The sequence below is a fragment of the Manacus vitellinus genome, unplaced genomic scaffold (assembly GCF_001715985.3).
Source record: "Manacus vitellinus isolate BGI_N305 unplaced genomic scaffold, ASM171598v3 scaffold_6_pilon, whole genome shotgun sequence".
Classification (NCBI taxonomy): Eukaryota; Metazoa; Chordata; class Aves; order Passeriformes; family Pipridae; genus Manacus; species Manacus vitellinus.
The window spans coordinates 22,854,878-22,870,833 of NW_021940750.1; the positions used below are offsets into that span (position 1 = coordinate 22,854,878).

A 15,956-nucleotide genomic window follows, 5' to 3' on the forward strand; every position below is an offset into this window, starting at 1 on the left:
CCATTATCCAACCACATAAAAATTGTTTCAGAAAAAGAGGATTACTTTTAAATTGTAGACTTTTCTGCATGTGGATAATGGCCTAAAGCTTGGCAGCTGCCTGTGCTAGATACCTATTCTTTGTGTAGAGAAAGAGTTGTACAGATTTTTTTAGCTACTATCAGATGTCTACACTTAATGACAGTATGGGATATATCCCATCTTTTCTAAAGACTCGCAGATCCACCAGATCAGTCTGAACATAGACTTCGAGCTACCCTGCTCCCTCTGGCCATGTCAGTGTTGCTGTGGAGAGTCATTCTCTTCATCTCACCAGAAAACAAAGAGTTTTAAAGATCCATTTTAACATAACCTGAAACCTGTGAAAGTGGCAAGTCTAAGCGTACACATTATCTGCATTTCAGATAATAATCAAAGCAGCTACTTGCTGAAACACCCACTTCAACATGTTCATTTTATATTATGAATTACCCTTTGTTAGTAACCACTGATCTTCTCCTGTCCTACACTGCTCACTTTTGGTATGGAGCACTGAAGACACCTAAGTGTTATCTGTCTGTGCTGCTCATACATTAAATTATTCCATTGCTCCAAAATCTGCCTTAAGATGTTTCATGAAACAATGCATCTTTTAACTGCTATGTTTTTGAAAACAAGCAAAAAACCCTAGGCTCTGAGCCAAAAGGTGTCTATTACAGGTACCTACCCTCTCAAATGTTATTCACGCCGAGATTTCAACCAGTGAGGAAATTCCTACAGGCAGTTGGACCTCACAATCTCAGTCTACACTCAGCAAGTTTATGCCTCTTCTGAGTGCCACTGTGTATGTTCAAGTCTGAATATATAAAGGCAGCTAAAAGCAAAACCAAAAAGGTAGCCAATGGCACCTGACAGCCAGTGTGGCAGATTCCTGGCTGCCCTGAACCAGAGATGGAGATTGCTTGCTCTGCCTCCAATAGCTGAATCTTACCTGCCACAGCCCTCTGGTCCTTAGCCCTGTCCTGCCAAGGGTTCTCCTGCAAACAGCAGTTCCCACACCCTTAACAGTCAAAGGATCAGAAAGCCTCTGGCTCCTGCTTTTCTCAATTTTCTTAGTCTTGCTTCTTCCCTGCAGCAGAAACAGGCCTTGGCCCTAACCTCTCTCCTTCTCCCACCCTCCACTATGAGGAGCCAAGCATGGGATGCTGTGGAGGCAGGTCCTGTATCCTCAGTGTGGTGAAGCAGAAGGAAGTAAGGAAGGGAAAAGAAGTGCAGAAAGAGTGAAAAGGAAATACTGACCACATCTACAGCTCCTTGGCACATCAGACCCCTCATCCCCATGGAGACCCTCTTCCCATCATTGGATGCCCCCGCCCAGCTCCTCTCCTTACCTTCCTCACTTGAGCAGAGCACACAATATGTGCAAATATGGTTGTGCCACTGCACTAATGTAAGTGTTGAAGATTTATTTTTTCCCTTCACTCCCGGATATTAGTTTAGTTATCATGCAGGCACTAATCAACACGTAAATCTGACAGAAAAGGACCTTGCCCTAATCTTTGAATTTTCAAAGCAGTTTTAGCTTCATCCCTTGTCTAATATTTAAGCCACCAAAATGAGAGATATTTTTGTTTGTGACAGAGATTTCTTATTTTGTCAGTCTCACTGTTTAATTCTGCCCTACAACTAGAAGTCTTATTTAAGATAAAAGCCCAATAAAGCCAACACAGGACTAGTTGACCTGGAAAGCTGGGTCTCAATGGGTCCTACCTTTCTCAGAAATAATCTTCAGTGGTAATGTTACATCCTGGTGCAAAAGCAAACCACATATATGCATATAAAGAGCAGGGAAGTGGGGCTGTGGTGATAAAGAAACATTAGTGCATTTAGATATTGTGCCAAAGCTAATGAATATTTTGCCCCTTCTCTTTAAGAATGATGATGCAGAGCACAGTGATAAGAGTGCAGGAGGAAGGCTAGATAACCAAAAGAAGGGTGTGGAAATGGAAATTAACATTAATGAGGTAAGAAAACATTTTGGAGAGGTTACTGTGCTCAGACCAGGAGGTCTGATAAACTCCCTCCCCAAACTCTGAAAGAACTAACAGATGTAGTTACAGCTTTCATTACAAGGATTTTAAAGGAATTGGTTCAGATGGGAATGGTACCATACCACTGGAGAAGAGCATATATAGTAACCATATTTTTAAGGGGTAAAAATTGCTCTGGAAAATAAAAGGCTGACTGCAATAGTATGCAAGATTTTGGAAGGAACACTTGAAAAGTAGAAGATAATAAAGAGAATGGAAGCTAGCTTTAAAAGAGATAGTTTGTTTCAGCCAAACCTAAGAGATTTCATTGACAACAAATTTTCCAGATAAAAAATAGATGTGTCTGTATTAGAAAAAGCATTTAATGTGGTCCTAACTGGGAAGGACTTAAAATGGAGATTGATACCAATATTAAGACAGAAGTAAAAACCAAGCTAAGACAGCCATTGAATTTTAAGAGACAGGTTAGAGGAACTACAATTAAAATTTCTTTATTAACTTTACATGATTAAGACTATGTTTATCTATTTTTTAAATAATTATCATGGCACAGAAAGGAACATGCTAATGGTATTTGCTGAATACACACAATTAGGAGGAACTGGGTATATAAAAAAATTTTTAATATCATACTGAAAGGAGTGATTCATCTTAAGTGCTGGAGCCACAGAAATGAGATGAAATGAAATAAGCAATATACAGTTCATAATAAGACATTTAAGGAAAGATATATTTGTTATAAGGAAGGAACTCATTAATTACTTATGAGAGAAAGTGATCTAGTATATAGACAGTCAATTTGAATATAGTGAAAGGATACTTGCCTGATGCACTGGCACAAAAGGAAATAAGATCCTGGGATGTACCGAGGAGAGAATCCCTGAAGACGGCGACACCAATATCTTGGTATCACACTATGGTGAGACCTCAGTCTGTGCACAGTTTGAGTCACCACATACCCAAAAGACTAATTCAAACAGCAACATGAGCTAAGAAAAGCTTTCTAGGGTGAGGAGGAGAATGGAGAACCAGCATACTAAAGAGCTTGTCTCATTCAGTGCAGCAAATGAAAATAGAGAGAGAGAGATAATTACACTGTATAAATATATTAAAGGGCTTACACTGGAGAGGCAAAAAGCTATTTGAAAGACAATATTGGCACAGGAACACATGGAAAGGAAATGGTCAGGAATACGTAAGTGAATCAAGCTCACTGAAATGTCTACATGAGAAAATACATCAACTCAATAAATTGTTGACCAAAGTCTGCACGTAAACAGCATAATTTCTACAAAGCCTGTAATGTACATGAGGACACAGAGCTACAGGACATGTTGACAGGATCTCTAATCTCCTTTTAGGCACTAAACTAAATGGCTAGATTTGGAGAAGAGCACACTGAGCTGCAGCTATTTGAAAATTTTGTCACGCTGTAACAGGAATAGTTGGGAAACAAGAATCTTGGAAATAGTTTGAGATGCTAACCCCAGATCTGGAATTCTTCACCAAAAGTACTGAGCACTTCTAATAGTTTCAAAAAATTGAGTTCTAAGTGATTAGTTCACATCAGTCTCCATGAGATTTACTGCAGTACCAGTAGGGTACTGGCATCCACGTCACAAAACCCAGGATCACAATTCTCACTCTTGCTAACCAAGATTAGAATGAAGAAACAGTGTGATATCTCCTCTTCCTCTTGTGTAATGTGCATAGTCATAATGCAAATACCAACTTATATATGTTCTAAGATTAGGCAGAGTATTTTGGTTGCACATGTCAAACATAAGGACAATTAAGGCTAAATTGCTTCTAATAAGAGATGAACATGGTCATTAAGTAAGGTTCATGTCATATCTGTACTCCAGGATTATTTCGTTTGATCAAGGTTAGATAAGCTAAAAACCAGAGATGTTGAAGTAAAGGCATAAAGCAGCAATCTCCTTGCAGTGCTATCATTCAACTCTGCTCATTTCTGGCTTGAAAGAGCAGAGAATGTTACACTTTTCCCCTAACACCAGACTGAATAAAGGAGGCAGAAGTTCTGATAAAAATGGACCTTTATCACAACAAGTTTCTAAGTGGGCAAAGGAAAATAAATTATCAACATAGAAGCTGAACGTTTTGCTTAAATGATTCTGTACATTGTTCTTCTTTTGACAAACCTGTTTCCCATTGTATCCCACACTGTTCTTTGAGATGATGACTCTATAACTGATCCCCTATAAGCATCCATCATGACTTTTCCAATTCTTGTGCTGCATAGTCCAGTAATTGCCTGAGCCTTTCTTAGGTTTCAGATGATATCACAGTAGGAGAGAAACAAGCAAATCTATGCATTTGGGTATCATGAAATTTCTCATTCTTACTACTGCCAGCGTTTTCACTGGCTGTTTTACACTGCCAGTTCCATTCAGCTCCTTCATATTCAGACAGGAAATTCCACACAAAACTAGGATCTCTAATCAAGAGCACATGCAATAATTTACAGCTCCTGTTAATTGGTGCTACTGCTGAAGCCTTGCTTGCTTCTCTGCCACGTAGAATTGACAGTGGAAAATGCCAGTTCTCAGGTGGGTAACTTCACCCAGCGGTGAATCCTGCTGTTGTTCAAGAGCTGCAGAATGGGGTCCCTGGGGTGCAACCAGCTCTGTGGGGCACCGGCTATGTTGCTGTGCATTATGAAGCTGGGGCAGTGCTGCACCATTGCTACTATATGGTTACAGTGCCATTTCTGCCTCTGCCTGCCACACGGTAGTTAGGGGTCACACATGTAACCTGCTACCTCCAAACGTGCAGGTGTTCTTAGAAAACAATAACATAGTGACTTCCTCGGTATCCCAGTAGTCCCAGAGATTCAGGAGAATGCCAAAGAGAACAACTGGTCAGCAAAATGAATGGTTAACATCAAACATGGTGTAGCTGCAACTTTCCCAAGCTACAAATCACAACAGCAACAACAGAACTAGCAACAACACACCTAAAATTGCTACCAGGAAACTTATGCCTATACATAGACATACACGAACATAGTTTTATTATATAATAGATAGACTCTATCTATTAAATTTATAATAGATTATACTATTTACGAGCTATGTGTGTGTATATATATATCTTTTTATTATATACATATTGACCATATATAATTATTTTTATTTTATATACAAGTCAATATTTACTTTTCATTTATATAAACAAAATTATTTTAGAGAAGAATGGTGAAATGCAGAAATCCAAATCAAGTTGTGAGGTATTTCTGCACAACCTCAGAGCAGATTTCAGTGCTTCCAGATCTATAATCACAGTTACAAGAAGACCTCCCCCTTGCTCCTCTGACTTGTAGATATTTGGCCTTTTTAGAAAGCTGAGAAAGGCATCTGCAACAGAATGAACAAATACTTGTATTGTATCAGTAACAGAGATGTCCTGTGTTACTTATCTTGCAGAGCACAGCACAAAGGCCAAAAGTTCCTCCTTCCTTTCATGGTTATTGATCTAAGCTGAGCGACATGGCGAGGCATGTAAGAAGCTGAGGCAAGGGGGCACTTCCCCAGCACCAAATACAGCTTCACGCACTGTGAAACCCTAGATGTTGCAAAGTGCTTGCTGTTATAACCATGTAAACATGCCCACATTTATTGGCTAGCTACTGCAGGCTGAATAGCCCCTCGTGTGTCAAAGATGAGGATAATATCAAAGGCTTCTTGGTGCCAGAGTTCAAACTAGCATAGGCAATAAAGTGCAGCATCTTCTAGCTGCACTGTGATAGAAAACCAAATGTTTTTCAGCTCTGCTCATGCAACATTTACTTTCACCGCTATGAACTCTGCTGCCTTTACAGGACATTGTGCTTATCCCATCTCCATCAGTCGCAAGGTTTTTTGCAGTCCCCTGCAAGGGTAAACTTTCAGTTTGGGATCATTTGGGACTCTCATCTTTCTCAGATACCTTCCTAGGCCATATCTTGCATAAACACATGCACTAGATAAAGCTCAAGCCCATAGACTGTTTTACACTCAAATCTTATGCCAGTTGTGAGAAAGTTAATTCCCAGCCAATTTTACCTCCTTGGAGCCTACCAGCCCTGGACACCAAGACGTGCATTCTCATTGCTGTGAACTGTCCCTGCCTGTGCCTGCAGTTAGACCTACCTCAGGCTCTCATCTGCTCCCACACAAACCCCTGTGCCCTGAACTCTCACAGGCAGTTGATGTTTAAGCATTTTGCATGCAGGATAGATTCAAGAAATTATGGAACAGAGTATCTTGGATTCTTTTTTATGCTGTTCAGGCAATAAAAATTCACCACAGCTAAACAGTTATTTTAGCAGTGAAATTAGTCTGAATTTTTTTTCTCTTCATCAAGCTTAACCTTGGAGTCAACATACTGGCTAGCAGCCAATGTGACTTAATCATCAAACAGAGTATGAGGATTCCTCTCTTTTCCTTCATGTTAAAAATACATGCCACTTCATTGCCTTGGTGAAGCCTTTAAACTCCTCTACAGACTGAGGCAGCCAGTCCTTTGAGAAGAGAATGCTTGAATCAAGTCAGGTTTGAAGAACTAAATTTCTGGAGAGAGGTGGAGAGGAACGAGAGAAGAAAGTGGTCATTCATTTTTTTGTCCACTTATGCACTGTGAGGGTGAGATGAGGGTAGAGTGAACAGCAGAAAAGCAGCCACAACTGTACAACAGTTCCATGGCCACTAGGTTCTCAGCCCCCTCACCTCCATAAACCTTCCTGATGCCAGCAGCTGCCTCAGGGGTGGGCTCTGAGGAATCCCAGGAACAGGACAAACAGATGCACTTTGTTCATGCTGCCTTTTGTAAACTCCACATCTGGTGGTAGGAAGACTCAATATATTTCATACTTCAAGTTGGAGTACCACTAAGGTAGTGTACCTTATGTTTTAACTAATTACATAGCCTTGCCAATATTACCTATTTTTTTACTTTTAAAAATTTATAGGTGACTGGAATGAGTGTTTGTATCTGTCTTGGTAATAAATATGTCAATTTGTGACTGACTGAGAAAGAAACAGTAAGAAGGTTGCACACAAAGCTTTTACTGAAGTATCAACTTCACTTTTGGCCATATATAGGACATAATTCCATATGCATGCCAGGCATATACAGCCGCACTTTTGCCTTTGACTTTTCTATATGATGCAAAGTTATATATGGACTGGGAATCCTTCATTCCCCTTGCTCAGATGGAGACAGCCCCAGTGACAACAGTGATCCTTTGGCAACCTATACCAAATCAACAGAACAGCAATAGCCAGCACATACTGCAGATGAAAAGTACTACACTTCATCCTAATAGACATGAGCTCATCAGAACAGAACTGATGCTCATGTTGGCACACCATGCCAGTTTGCCTATTCTACCTTTCTACCAGTGGTTTCCAAACTCAGAGGTACAGACGAGTAGAGTATTCTAAAATAAAAATAGTCAGACAGATTGTTGGTAACTATTATGTGAAGACAGAAATGTCTCTACTTATCCAAAGTTATTACTACTTCTCCACAAACCCTTTGTCTTAAGCACTAAGTCAGTACCTACTATGCTGCTGTTTATAAACCTGCCTTGATGTCCAATCCAGCTTCATTGAACCATTAAATAATACCCCTTGTAGGTGATGTATGTATATGTTTCTTATGAAAGGGACATATGACCTCAGCTAGGCTTAGGAATCCATTCTCCTAAAACATATCTTATTTCACATATATTGTTACATTCACCACCTGAGAGAAAACACATTAAATATCTCACATGCCTGAGCTATGGTGACACCAAAGAATCAATTTTCATCACCAAACTGGGTAGCTACTAACCTTCCTCAACTTGGGTTGAACAGCTTCCAACATACTGCAGGTGCTTCCTCCTAGAGCTATGTATTTTTTTTTTTTTCATTTTTATGTCCTGACATGTCAGCTTTTTTTATGTGCTGTGAAAGTCAACTTTGTCATTCAGGAGTTCCCATCATCCCAATTCTGCATGACATGAGTGGCACCACTCTGCTTTATTTCTCCTACTTCAGAGATTACCTAGAGTACAGCTGAGGAGCAATGAGCTACAATGCCATGTAGCACATTTTCCCATCTGAATGTAGCCCTACATGGACAGACATAGGACCCTTAAATGGTTGAAATCTGCTACTGAACCACCCTCTGCCATCTCCTACACCCTCTCTGCATTACTGTACAATAACAGTGCAAAGCACAGTACAAAGAAAGCATCCAGTAAACGATCTGTGTCTTGGCACTCACTGAAACAGCGAGGGGTATGAAGAGCTGGACCTGCCTCACCTGAATACACCGTCAAGTTAAGAAAATTTCTGCATGGAAATTCAGGAAAGGCATCCAGTTTCCCCCACAATATACTGAAAACTAGCTCCTAGATCAGGTTAAGCTGATGTGATATGTGAAAACCAGAAATGCTCCAAGTCCACCAACAGGTACATAGTTGCATTTGGCTCTTACTTCAGAACCCTGCACGTATCAGTGGTGTGTAAAATCCAAGTGTGTTTTTTTGGAAAGTGGAGTAGAAAAAAGCGTTAGCCTAATCCTTGAGTTTGTTCTGCTTTGGATCCATTCTCTGTGGTTCAATTCTGAGCAGTGAGTTTGAGTAGCATTAAAAAGATAGAGATGGAAGCTTGAACGCTTCCCTCTTACCAGCTGAATCTGCAGCAGATGTTCTACCACTGGTCAAGTCCTCAGTATTAATTGACTGCAGATCTGTGTAGGAGGGAGCAATGCTTGGGCTGCTGGTGTCCTCTGAGTTGGTTGTCCAGCTGCTCTCTGAGGCATGGGCTTGCCTCTCAGAAGAGTTGGAAGAGGGGGAGGTCCAGCTGGGTACTTTTGATGCAGACACTGGTTGCAGAAAACAGGTATCAGTTAAGACACACAGAGTGATCTTCCAGAAGATCATGATTATTCCAAAGACATGCTAGATCAGACCCTACTGAGGTACTGTAAATATAAATTCCAACATCCACAGCAACAAAATTATTTTATAACAAACACACAACAATTTAACTAGGGCCTAGTACTTTGACTTTCTAGCACTACTCAGCTGTCTGCCTTAGATCCCATACTGCTGGCAAATGTATGCTTTCCTATTGTTCTAGTATTGGAGAAGCTGTGACTTTTCAGAACAAGATTTCAAGTTTCTAGCACTGCTGACAAGATCTGAATGTGTGTGTTGTGCAACACAGTGGAGTTTTTATAGTACCGCAGATTTTTTGAAGTGGTTTTATTATATTTAATTAAGCCTTACCTATCTGTGACACCCACTCGAATGCAGTCATCATCTCAGGAACTCTCCACGTGGGAAGAGGAGTATAAAAATAAACTGAAATTGACCTACTGATGTGCACTGGAATGGCTTTTGTTTCCGAACATGTGGAGCGTCCCAGTCTGAATATACTGCATAACATTTCTGCTCAGTGTAGACCAAAAGTCCTGTTCTACTCATTTGCCAGACTTGCATGTCAAACAGTTAAGTCCTGCCTAATCATCATCCAGAGTTCAGAACCGAAGCTTACACATCCAGTGCTATGAATTTGTATTGTATACTCTTTGTATTGTATACTCTTTGCCCACAACGTCACTTGATACTTTGGAAGAAAATGGTAAATTAATGTTAAAGAGGATTCATCTCTCTCTACTCCATCCAAGTGATGTGATGGGACACCTCTTTGTTATCGAAACATTGCTGTGTGCATAGAGGGAATATCCAAGCAGTGTTCCCTTCCTTGCTTTTTGAGATGTGTTAGTTTATTTTACATATCTGCATTGTTAGCCTAAGTAAGTAGGCACTGATAAATTTATATGTTTACAGCTATGAGCCTTTGTACTGAGCAGCTTCTGAATAGTCATCCCTAAAGATGTGGAGCTGAAAGTTAGAGCTGTCTCCTTATTGCAGAGGGTGACAGTTGTTGTGTTAGAGACATGACCAAAACCCTACACTTCTCCCTCCAGTAACTGCACACTGTGCTGTGCTTGGTGCCTGTAGAGAAAGGATGATGAGTGTATGATTATAAACTGTCAGTCCCTCTCTCAGTCCTTTTGTTAAACATGGCATGAGGCACCTGAAAAGCCATGCTTAAAGCTTCACCTGAGTTGCTTTGACAGACAGAGCACTTTATTTGGACAAGCTGAAAAGCTGAGCTCCGTATGTGAATAACTAACAAGAGCCGAGTTTTTTTTCTCAGTGTGCTTTATATCTTGAGTTCTAGAAACTGTGGAATTATTTTATAAAAAAAAGATCTTGGATTTGCAGTATTTCTTTTTTTGTTTAAAGTCAGCAACATGAACAAACATAAGCTAATTTAGAAACACATATGATAAAATAACTCATATACTGCCAACTAGTTTTGTGCTTTCCAAAATAAATTTTTGTATAAGAGGGGAACCAACTGGACTAGTGTTGCCAAATACTTCTACATAGGAGCAAATTCTATTTTGAAATAATGGAATTGTTTGGGTTTTTTTTCTAAAGAAAGTCTTGTCATTGGAAAACCATAACCATAGACAGCTTTTTCTGTAACAGATGTTCTTTGAAACCTTATTACAGTCAACTTCCACCTGTGACTGTTCTAGGTTCCCTAAAACTAACCCTTGGAACTAGTAAAAGTGCATTGTCCCCTATGCTGAGGCAAAAGACCATTTATCAGTCTCAAAAGGCATGACAAGTGAAAGTCAACATCTACACATGTTTAAGGTCCCTCTTCAGATTCCTTGGACATGCTGCAGCCAAATTCTAAATGAAGTAGGGCTTTTTTTGCAGAAATTTTGAATTTGGTCTCTAATGTCAATAAATGGAGAGTTCCAGCCTCTCTGCAGCAAGAATTTCTCAGAAATCTCTTTATGTTGAAAGACCACTGCCAGAACTATTCCTAAAATGCAAATTCTGTAGCACACGTTGGATACTGAAAATCAACATGTTGTTTTCCAAACTGAAAAATCTTTCCTTCCACATGCATTTTACTTTTCTTGACATGTTTGTTCTTAATACAATTGATTGGCCTTTAATATGCAGGTTTATCTTAAAACTTTGAGGACCCGTTCCTTGATCCCTACACCGTATTACAATAAACCTTGTCAGCATCATTTCCCTTCCTATCATATAGGACCTCAGATTTTTCTGATTTTAGGACACCATCACTGTTGGTCTAGTTTCCAGCTGCTGATCTTGTGTTGCATGTATTGCCTATTTTCAGACAGAACAGCCCAAAATAGTTAAGCTGAGATTTGCCTTACTGTTGGACAGCCTCTCAAGGGACATGGTAGGAGTCCAAGTTACTTGAGCCATTTAAAACCAGACAAAGCTCTTGGGAAGAAGTGAGGGTGGTTCTGTGTGTGTGTGTGTGAAGGATGGATAATGTAATAGATCTTGCCTTATTCTAATTTTGGTGCTTTGCTGAATACCTCCTTGAATTGAAGAGTGCAGATAACACCTATAGAATATGAGATTATGAGCTGGAGGCCCGCTGTGTAACAAATGCAAATGTTATGTCACCCACTGGCTGTGATCATTTACAGATTATGTAACATTTGTGATAGGAACATTCATGTGAGCCTAAAAATCTCATTTTTCACTTTTGCAGTATCAGTTTGACAAGTTTGACTAGCCTGATAATAACATAAATTTCTTCTCTTCCCAGCAAAAGGAAAACAGGGAAGAGGGCACCACAACACATAATTTCTGTGACTAAATATTTCTGTGGCCTCACTCAACAGCTTTTGCTTGGGGAAAAATATACATGATTTGGCAGCTGTGAGTTAACTATGCATAAATCCAAAATGTAGAAATATTTTGAAACAAACATTTTGCTTAGCCTGAATCTGGTAGAATGAAAATTTACAAGAACATCCTAAATAAAGATAATTTTTACTGTGAGGCTCGCTATGGGTGTTTTTCATTTCTACACCTCGGGTTTTGACCTTTCTTCTCATCTTCCAAATTCTTTGCCTGTTTGTTCAGCCCTGTTTCTTGCTATCGGTTCCCCTGACTCCTCCTACTCCAATAATGTCTTCACTTTTCCCAGGACAACAAGGGTCCAGCATTAGCCTCGAGTTTCTTTTAAACACAGTTCCCATAGGATAACAACTTCATTCCAGTTGTCTTTACATTGCCTTTTTTTTTAGACTGTGAGCACTTCTGGACAAGTATTTGCTTTTGGGGTAACCAATGCAAAAATATTGTAGCCCAAAAATACTGTAGCCCTAAAGTCAGACAAAATCTCTCTCTCCTAGGACACATCCTCTTTGCTCTCACGGCACTCTGGAAATCCCCCTTTGCAAGCCCTTTTCAAAATGTGTTTCCAGGCAGCCTGGCCATCAGCCTGGGTAATTATTGAGTCAGCTGAGCAGTTGCTTGAGTGCAGACTTTTTCCTGACAGTGCTGGAGCCCTGACAGGAATGCTACCAGGGGTGCTGAGCCTTCAGGACATTGCTCTTCACAGCTGCCTGCACAGGAAACAGATTTTAAATATCTCCATCCTTCTCACACCGCTCCTTCTGTTCAGACTTGGCCTTATACTCTTCTCCCCCCCAGTGTGGGTATCTGCTATTGTTCTTATGCAGCCTGTTTGCTACTGGAAATGAATAACTGCTGTCACCACAGGCTTTCCACTGAGTGTGTTAGCATAGCCAGGTTGTAACACAAAGTCTCCAGCTTTGCTGCCGTCCATAGAAAAAAGACGTGATCTGCAGATTAATTGAGAACAACTAGGCTGAAGTTTATCCTACCTCTTGCTGTCAAATGTCCCTCAGAGTAGAGGGCCAGAAATAAAGAGCTGTCGTCTCTTCTGTCCCACGACCTTCCCTTTAGAGGCTGTCAGCTACACTGCTCTGGCCATTTATAAATACAGAATAGGAGTAGGACCAGTTCATAAACAAGGATTTTAAAATATCCTTAGGAAACCTCTTTAGGGTTCCTATATAGATCAAAGAATAATAGCCATGCAAGAATTACATGGAGGACATCCTGATCTGACTGCTAGGGGAATCACCCTCCTCCATGAAACTCAGCCAGATGCTGAAAGTTAGTGCATAAATATCCTCCCTTGGCGACACAGATCACATACGACAAGCTTCTACAAGGGTACAAATTAGTGTCTTCTTCAAAACTGCACTGCTTTTGGAAAGTCTTTTCTAATTTCCTCATCTGCATATCCTAGACCTCTGACTGAAGCCTAGTATCCCCTGTGACTAAAAACACAAACCAAGAGGCAGTGCTTTTGCTAAGCACATATCTTAAGACTAGGCCACATCCCTTTAAGGATGGGAAATAATACATCATAAAATTAGTTTTATGGAAGTCTCCTTCTTATGACTAGTTTTATTTATGTTGAGTAAAGATTTTGTTTTTTTCATTTAAGAAGAAGGTGCGTTTATGAGTTTTTCAGTTAAGAAAGACATAAGAGCATTGGGAAGGAGATATGGTGTCAGAGCAACCAACAGCCTCATTTGAAAAAGTATGTGCCTGTAGGAGTAAGCATAAGGTTCACTTAACCATGAAACTACAGAGAGAGGTAAAGCACCTCAGTTTTACAGATTTACACTCCTGGTGTAAATGCTCTTCCTTCTCTCCACATCACTAGGATGAGTAAATATTTACATCTAAGAATAAGAACCATTAAATAAATATAAAGATAAAAAGGTCAGGGAAACTTAGTTTTGCCAGAAGATTCACACACTTCTCCTGCACAAAGGTCCAACTACTGTCTCAAATGGACTAGACTGTAGCACCCATCAAAAGAACAGATGGAAAACCAGATGGGGTTTACCCAAATTCCAACCCAAAGCTGACAATCCAAGTTTTCTAACAGAAGTATTATTCGTGTCACAGGGAGTATTTGATGGACTCAGTGAGCAGAATAAAGCTATAACTCTTTAAACTACTTCAATAACTAGTGGTCACAAAGTGGAAATATTAAGAGATAATCTCAATTTAAATATGCAAAAGTAAAGTAATGTTTTCTTGGGCAATTACTCCATAACCTCCTACACAGAAGAATTCTGTTCATACCTAAAAATTAGAAGCTCATATAGCCACATCAGTTAGCATAAGCTGATGAGGCAAACCAGAGGCTTTGCATGTATGTTTAAAGTATGTCAGAAAAAACTGTCACATTTGAAGAAAAGTGCATGCAGTAATGGAATTAGGGTAAACTTCTGTTGTCTTTGTAGTTCTCCAGTTGCTAAATCATAGCATCAAAAGACAGCAGAAAGTACTGATGGGCACTGGAACACTGTTGGTCTCAACTGGCAAAAACCTTATGGGGACTATGAGCAGGTAAAGACTGCGACCACAGAGGACAACGATCACCCTTTTTTCAGTTCCAGATTACAGAGACAAACACGGATCAGACCTTTTAGATGGCTGTTCATACCTCTACATATGAAATGTCACTACTGAAAAACCTTCATGCTATTTCCCCATTAATGCACTTTGGCAGTTTCCAAAACTTAGTCAAGATATAGGTGGAGTGAATCACAGATGGCTTTCATTTTCTTTATAAAAAGAAAATATTGCTAGTGCAACCCCCAGCGATAGTATGAGAGCCCTTTTTGAAACTGATGACATTAGTTGTGTTAAAATACAGTACAAACTAGTCAAAGGTCAACCTTTGAGAAACCAAAGAGCAAGAAAAAATTCTGTAAGCTCTTATTGTATTACTGGAATGGACTTTTTCTTTGCTTTTGCCTCACCTGTTTGTGGGTGGGTTGATGAAGCACTAGTCCATGAGGCATCTTCAAACTGAACCCAAGCACTGATGGATGATGACAGATCAGTGCTAGGACACACACGGTTACCAAGCACAGTAGAATCCACCTTGGTTTGGTCAGCTGCCTCTTCCAGCTGTGTGCAGAAAAGGTCTTTAAATTCTCCATCTGCATTTTGGTTCTCTTCTGGGGAGGTGTCTGAGGAATTAAAACATTTCTCCAGAGGCTCCTCAGTGCTACCTAAAATAGAGATGACACAGAAAGATTGGCAGGACTCACCATTACTTCACTGTTTTTTATTGAAATATCAAAATTTGCCATTAACTGTAGAAAGTTCTCCTTTACCTAGTGCAGTTTTTAGATTAACACTGCACACAGTTTTGCACTTGATTATAATGGGTGACATTTCCTCCATAGTCAGTTAGTTGCTGCCTTGAATTTCGAAGGACAGATCCAAAACCTGTTATAGATCTACATTAGATCACATTAGGAGAGTAATTTACCTTTTTGACCCAAATTTTCCTATTACATAGGGGTAGCAGGAGATAATTCAACCTCTGCACATACTGCTTCCACTCAGAAGCCAAGCTCTACGACGCTAGATATATGATAGTAGTTGGTCCAATTCAAACAAAGTCTCACCGGTTTCAAAGAAAATCAGACAGCTTACCTCGTGGGCTAACAGGGAGGATCAGCTCATCATTGAAGGACACCCACTCAGACTGGTGGGAGGCAATGACACTAGTCACAGACGTCATATTCGCAGCAGGCTCCTCATCTTCACTCGGGGATTATAAGGAGGAGGAAGCACAATGGGAGAGGCACAGTGAAGATGAGCCAATGGAGGGAAACACCTCCTTTGCACTTTCTTTTCAAGTGCTGTTAAGATAAGAAAGAAGTAAATTACCTCTTCTAAAAAATTAAATGGGAGAAACTAGTGTCACCATTTTTTATAATATGGAATGCTAAACTAGTGTATGTATCACAGGCACAGTACTGTCAAAGTACTACCACATTTGAGACAAGAATGTCACCTGTGTGGCTAGAGGAGGGCTACACTTGAGCAACTCCTTGATTTAAAGCATCTGAGAGTCTTCAAACATCCTCATGTTAAAGCAGCCCATCACTGAAACCAATGCTTTATTCCTTTCTCAAAGAGCCATGCCTCTCATAAACCTAGCAAGAGCA

General features: G+C 40.0%; 1 protein-coding gene across 2 annotated transcripts in view; it reads right to left on the reverse strand.

Moving 5' to 3' along the window:
* The window catches only part of STON2 (stonin 2), a 58,113-nt gene extending 42,471 nt beyond the window's left edge, over positions 1–15,642 (reverse strand). For both annotated transcript variants that reach the window (XR_001921919.1, XM_008924935.2), the window contains exons 1-3: positions 15,439–15,642; positions 14,754–15,008; positions 8,709–8,906 (exon numbers count right to left, since the gene is read on the reverse strand). Coding sequence is in view for 1 of the 2 variants with exons in the window: in XM_008924935.2 (XP_008923183.2) it covers positions 8,709–8,906; positions 14,754–15,008; positions 15,439–15,526 (541 nt within the window). In the remaining variant the exon portion in view is untranslated. The remainder of the gene's footprint in view (positions 1–8,708; positions 8,907–14,753; positions 15,009–15,438) is intronic.
* Positions 15,643–15,956: the final 314 nt, after the last annotated feature.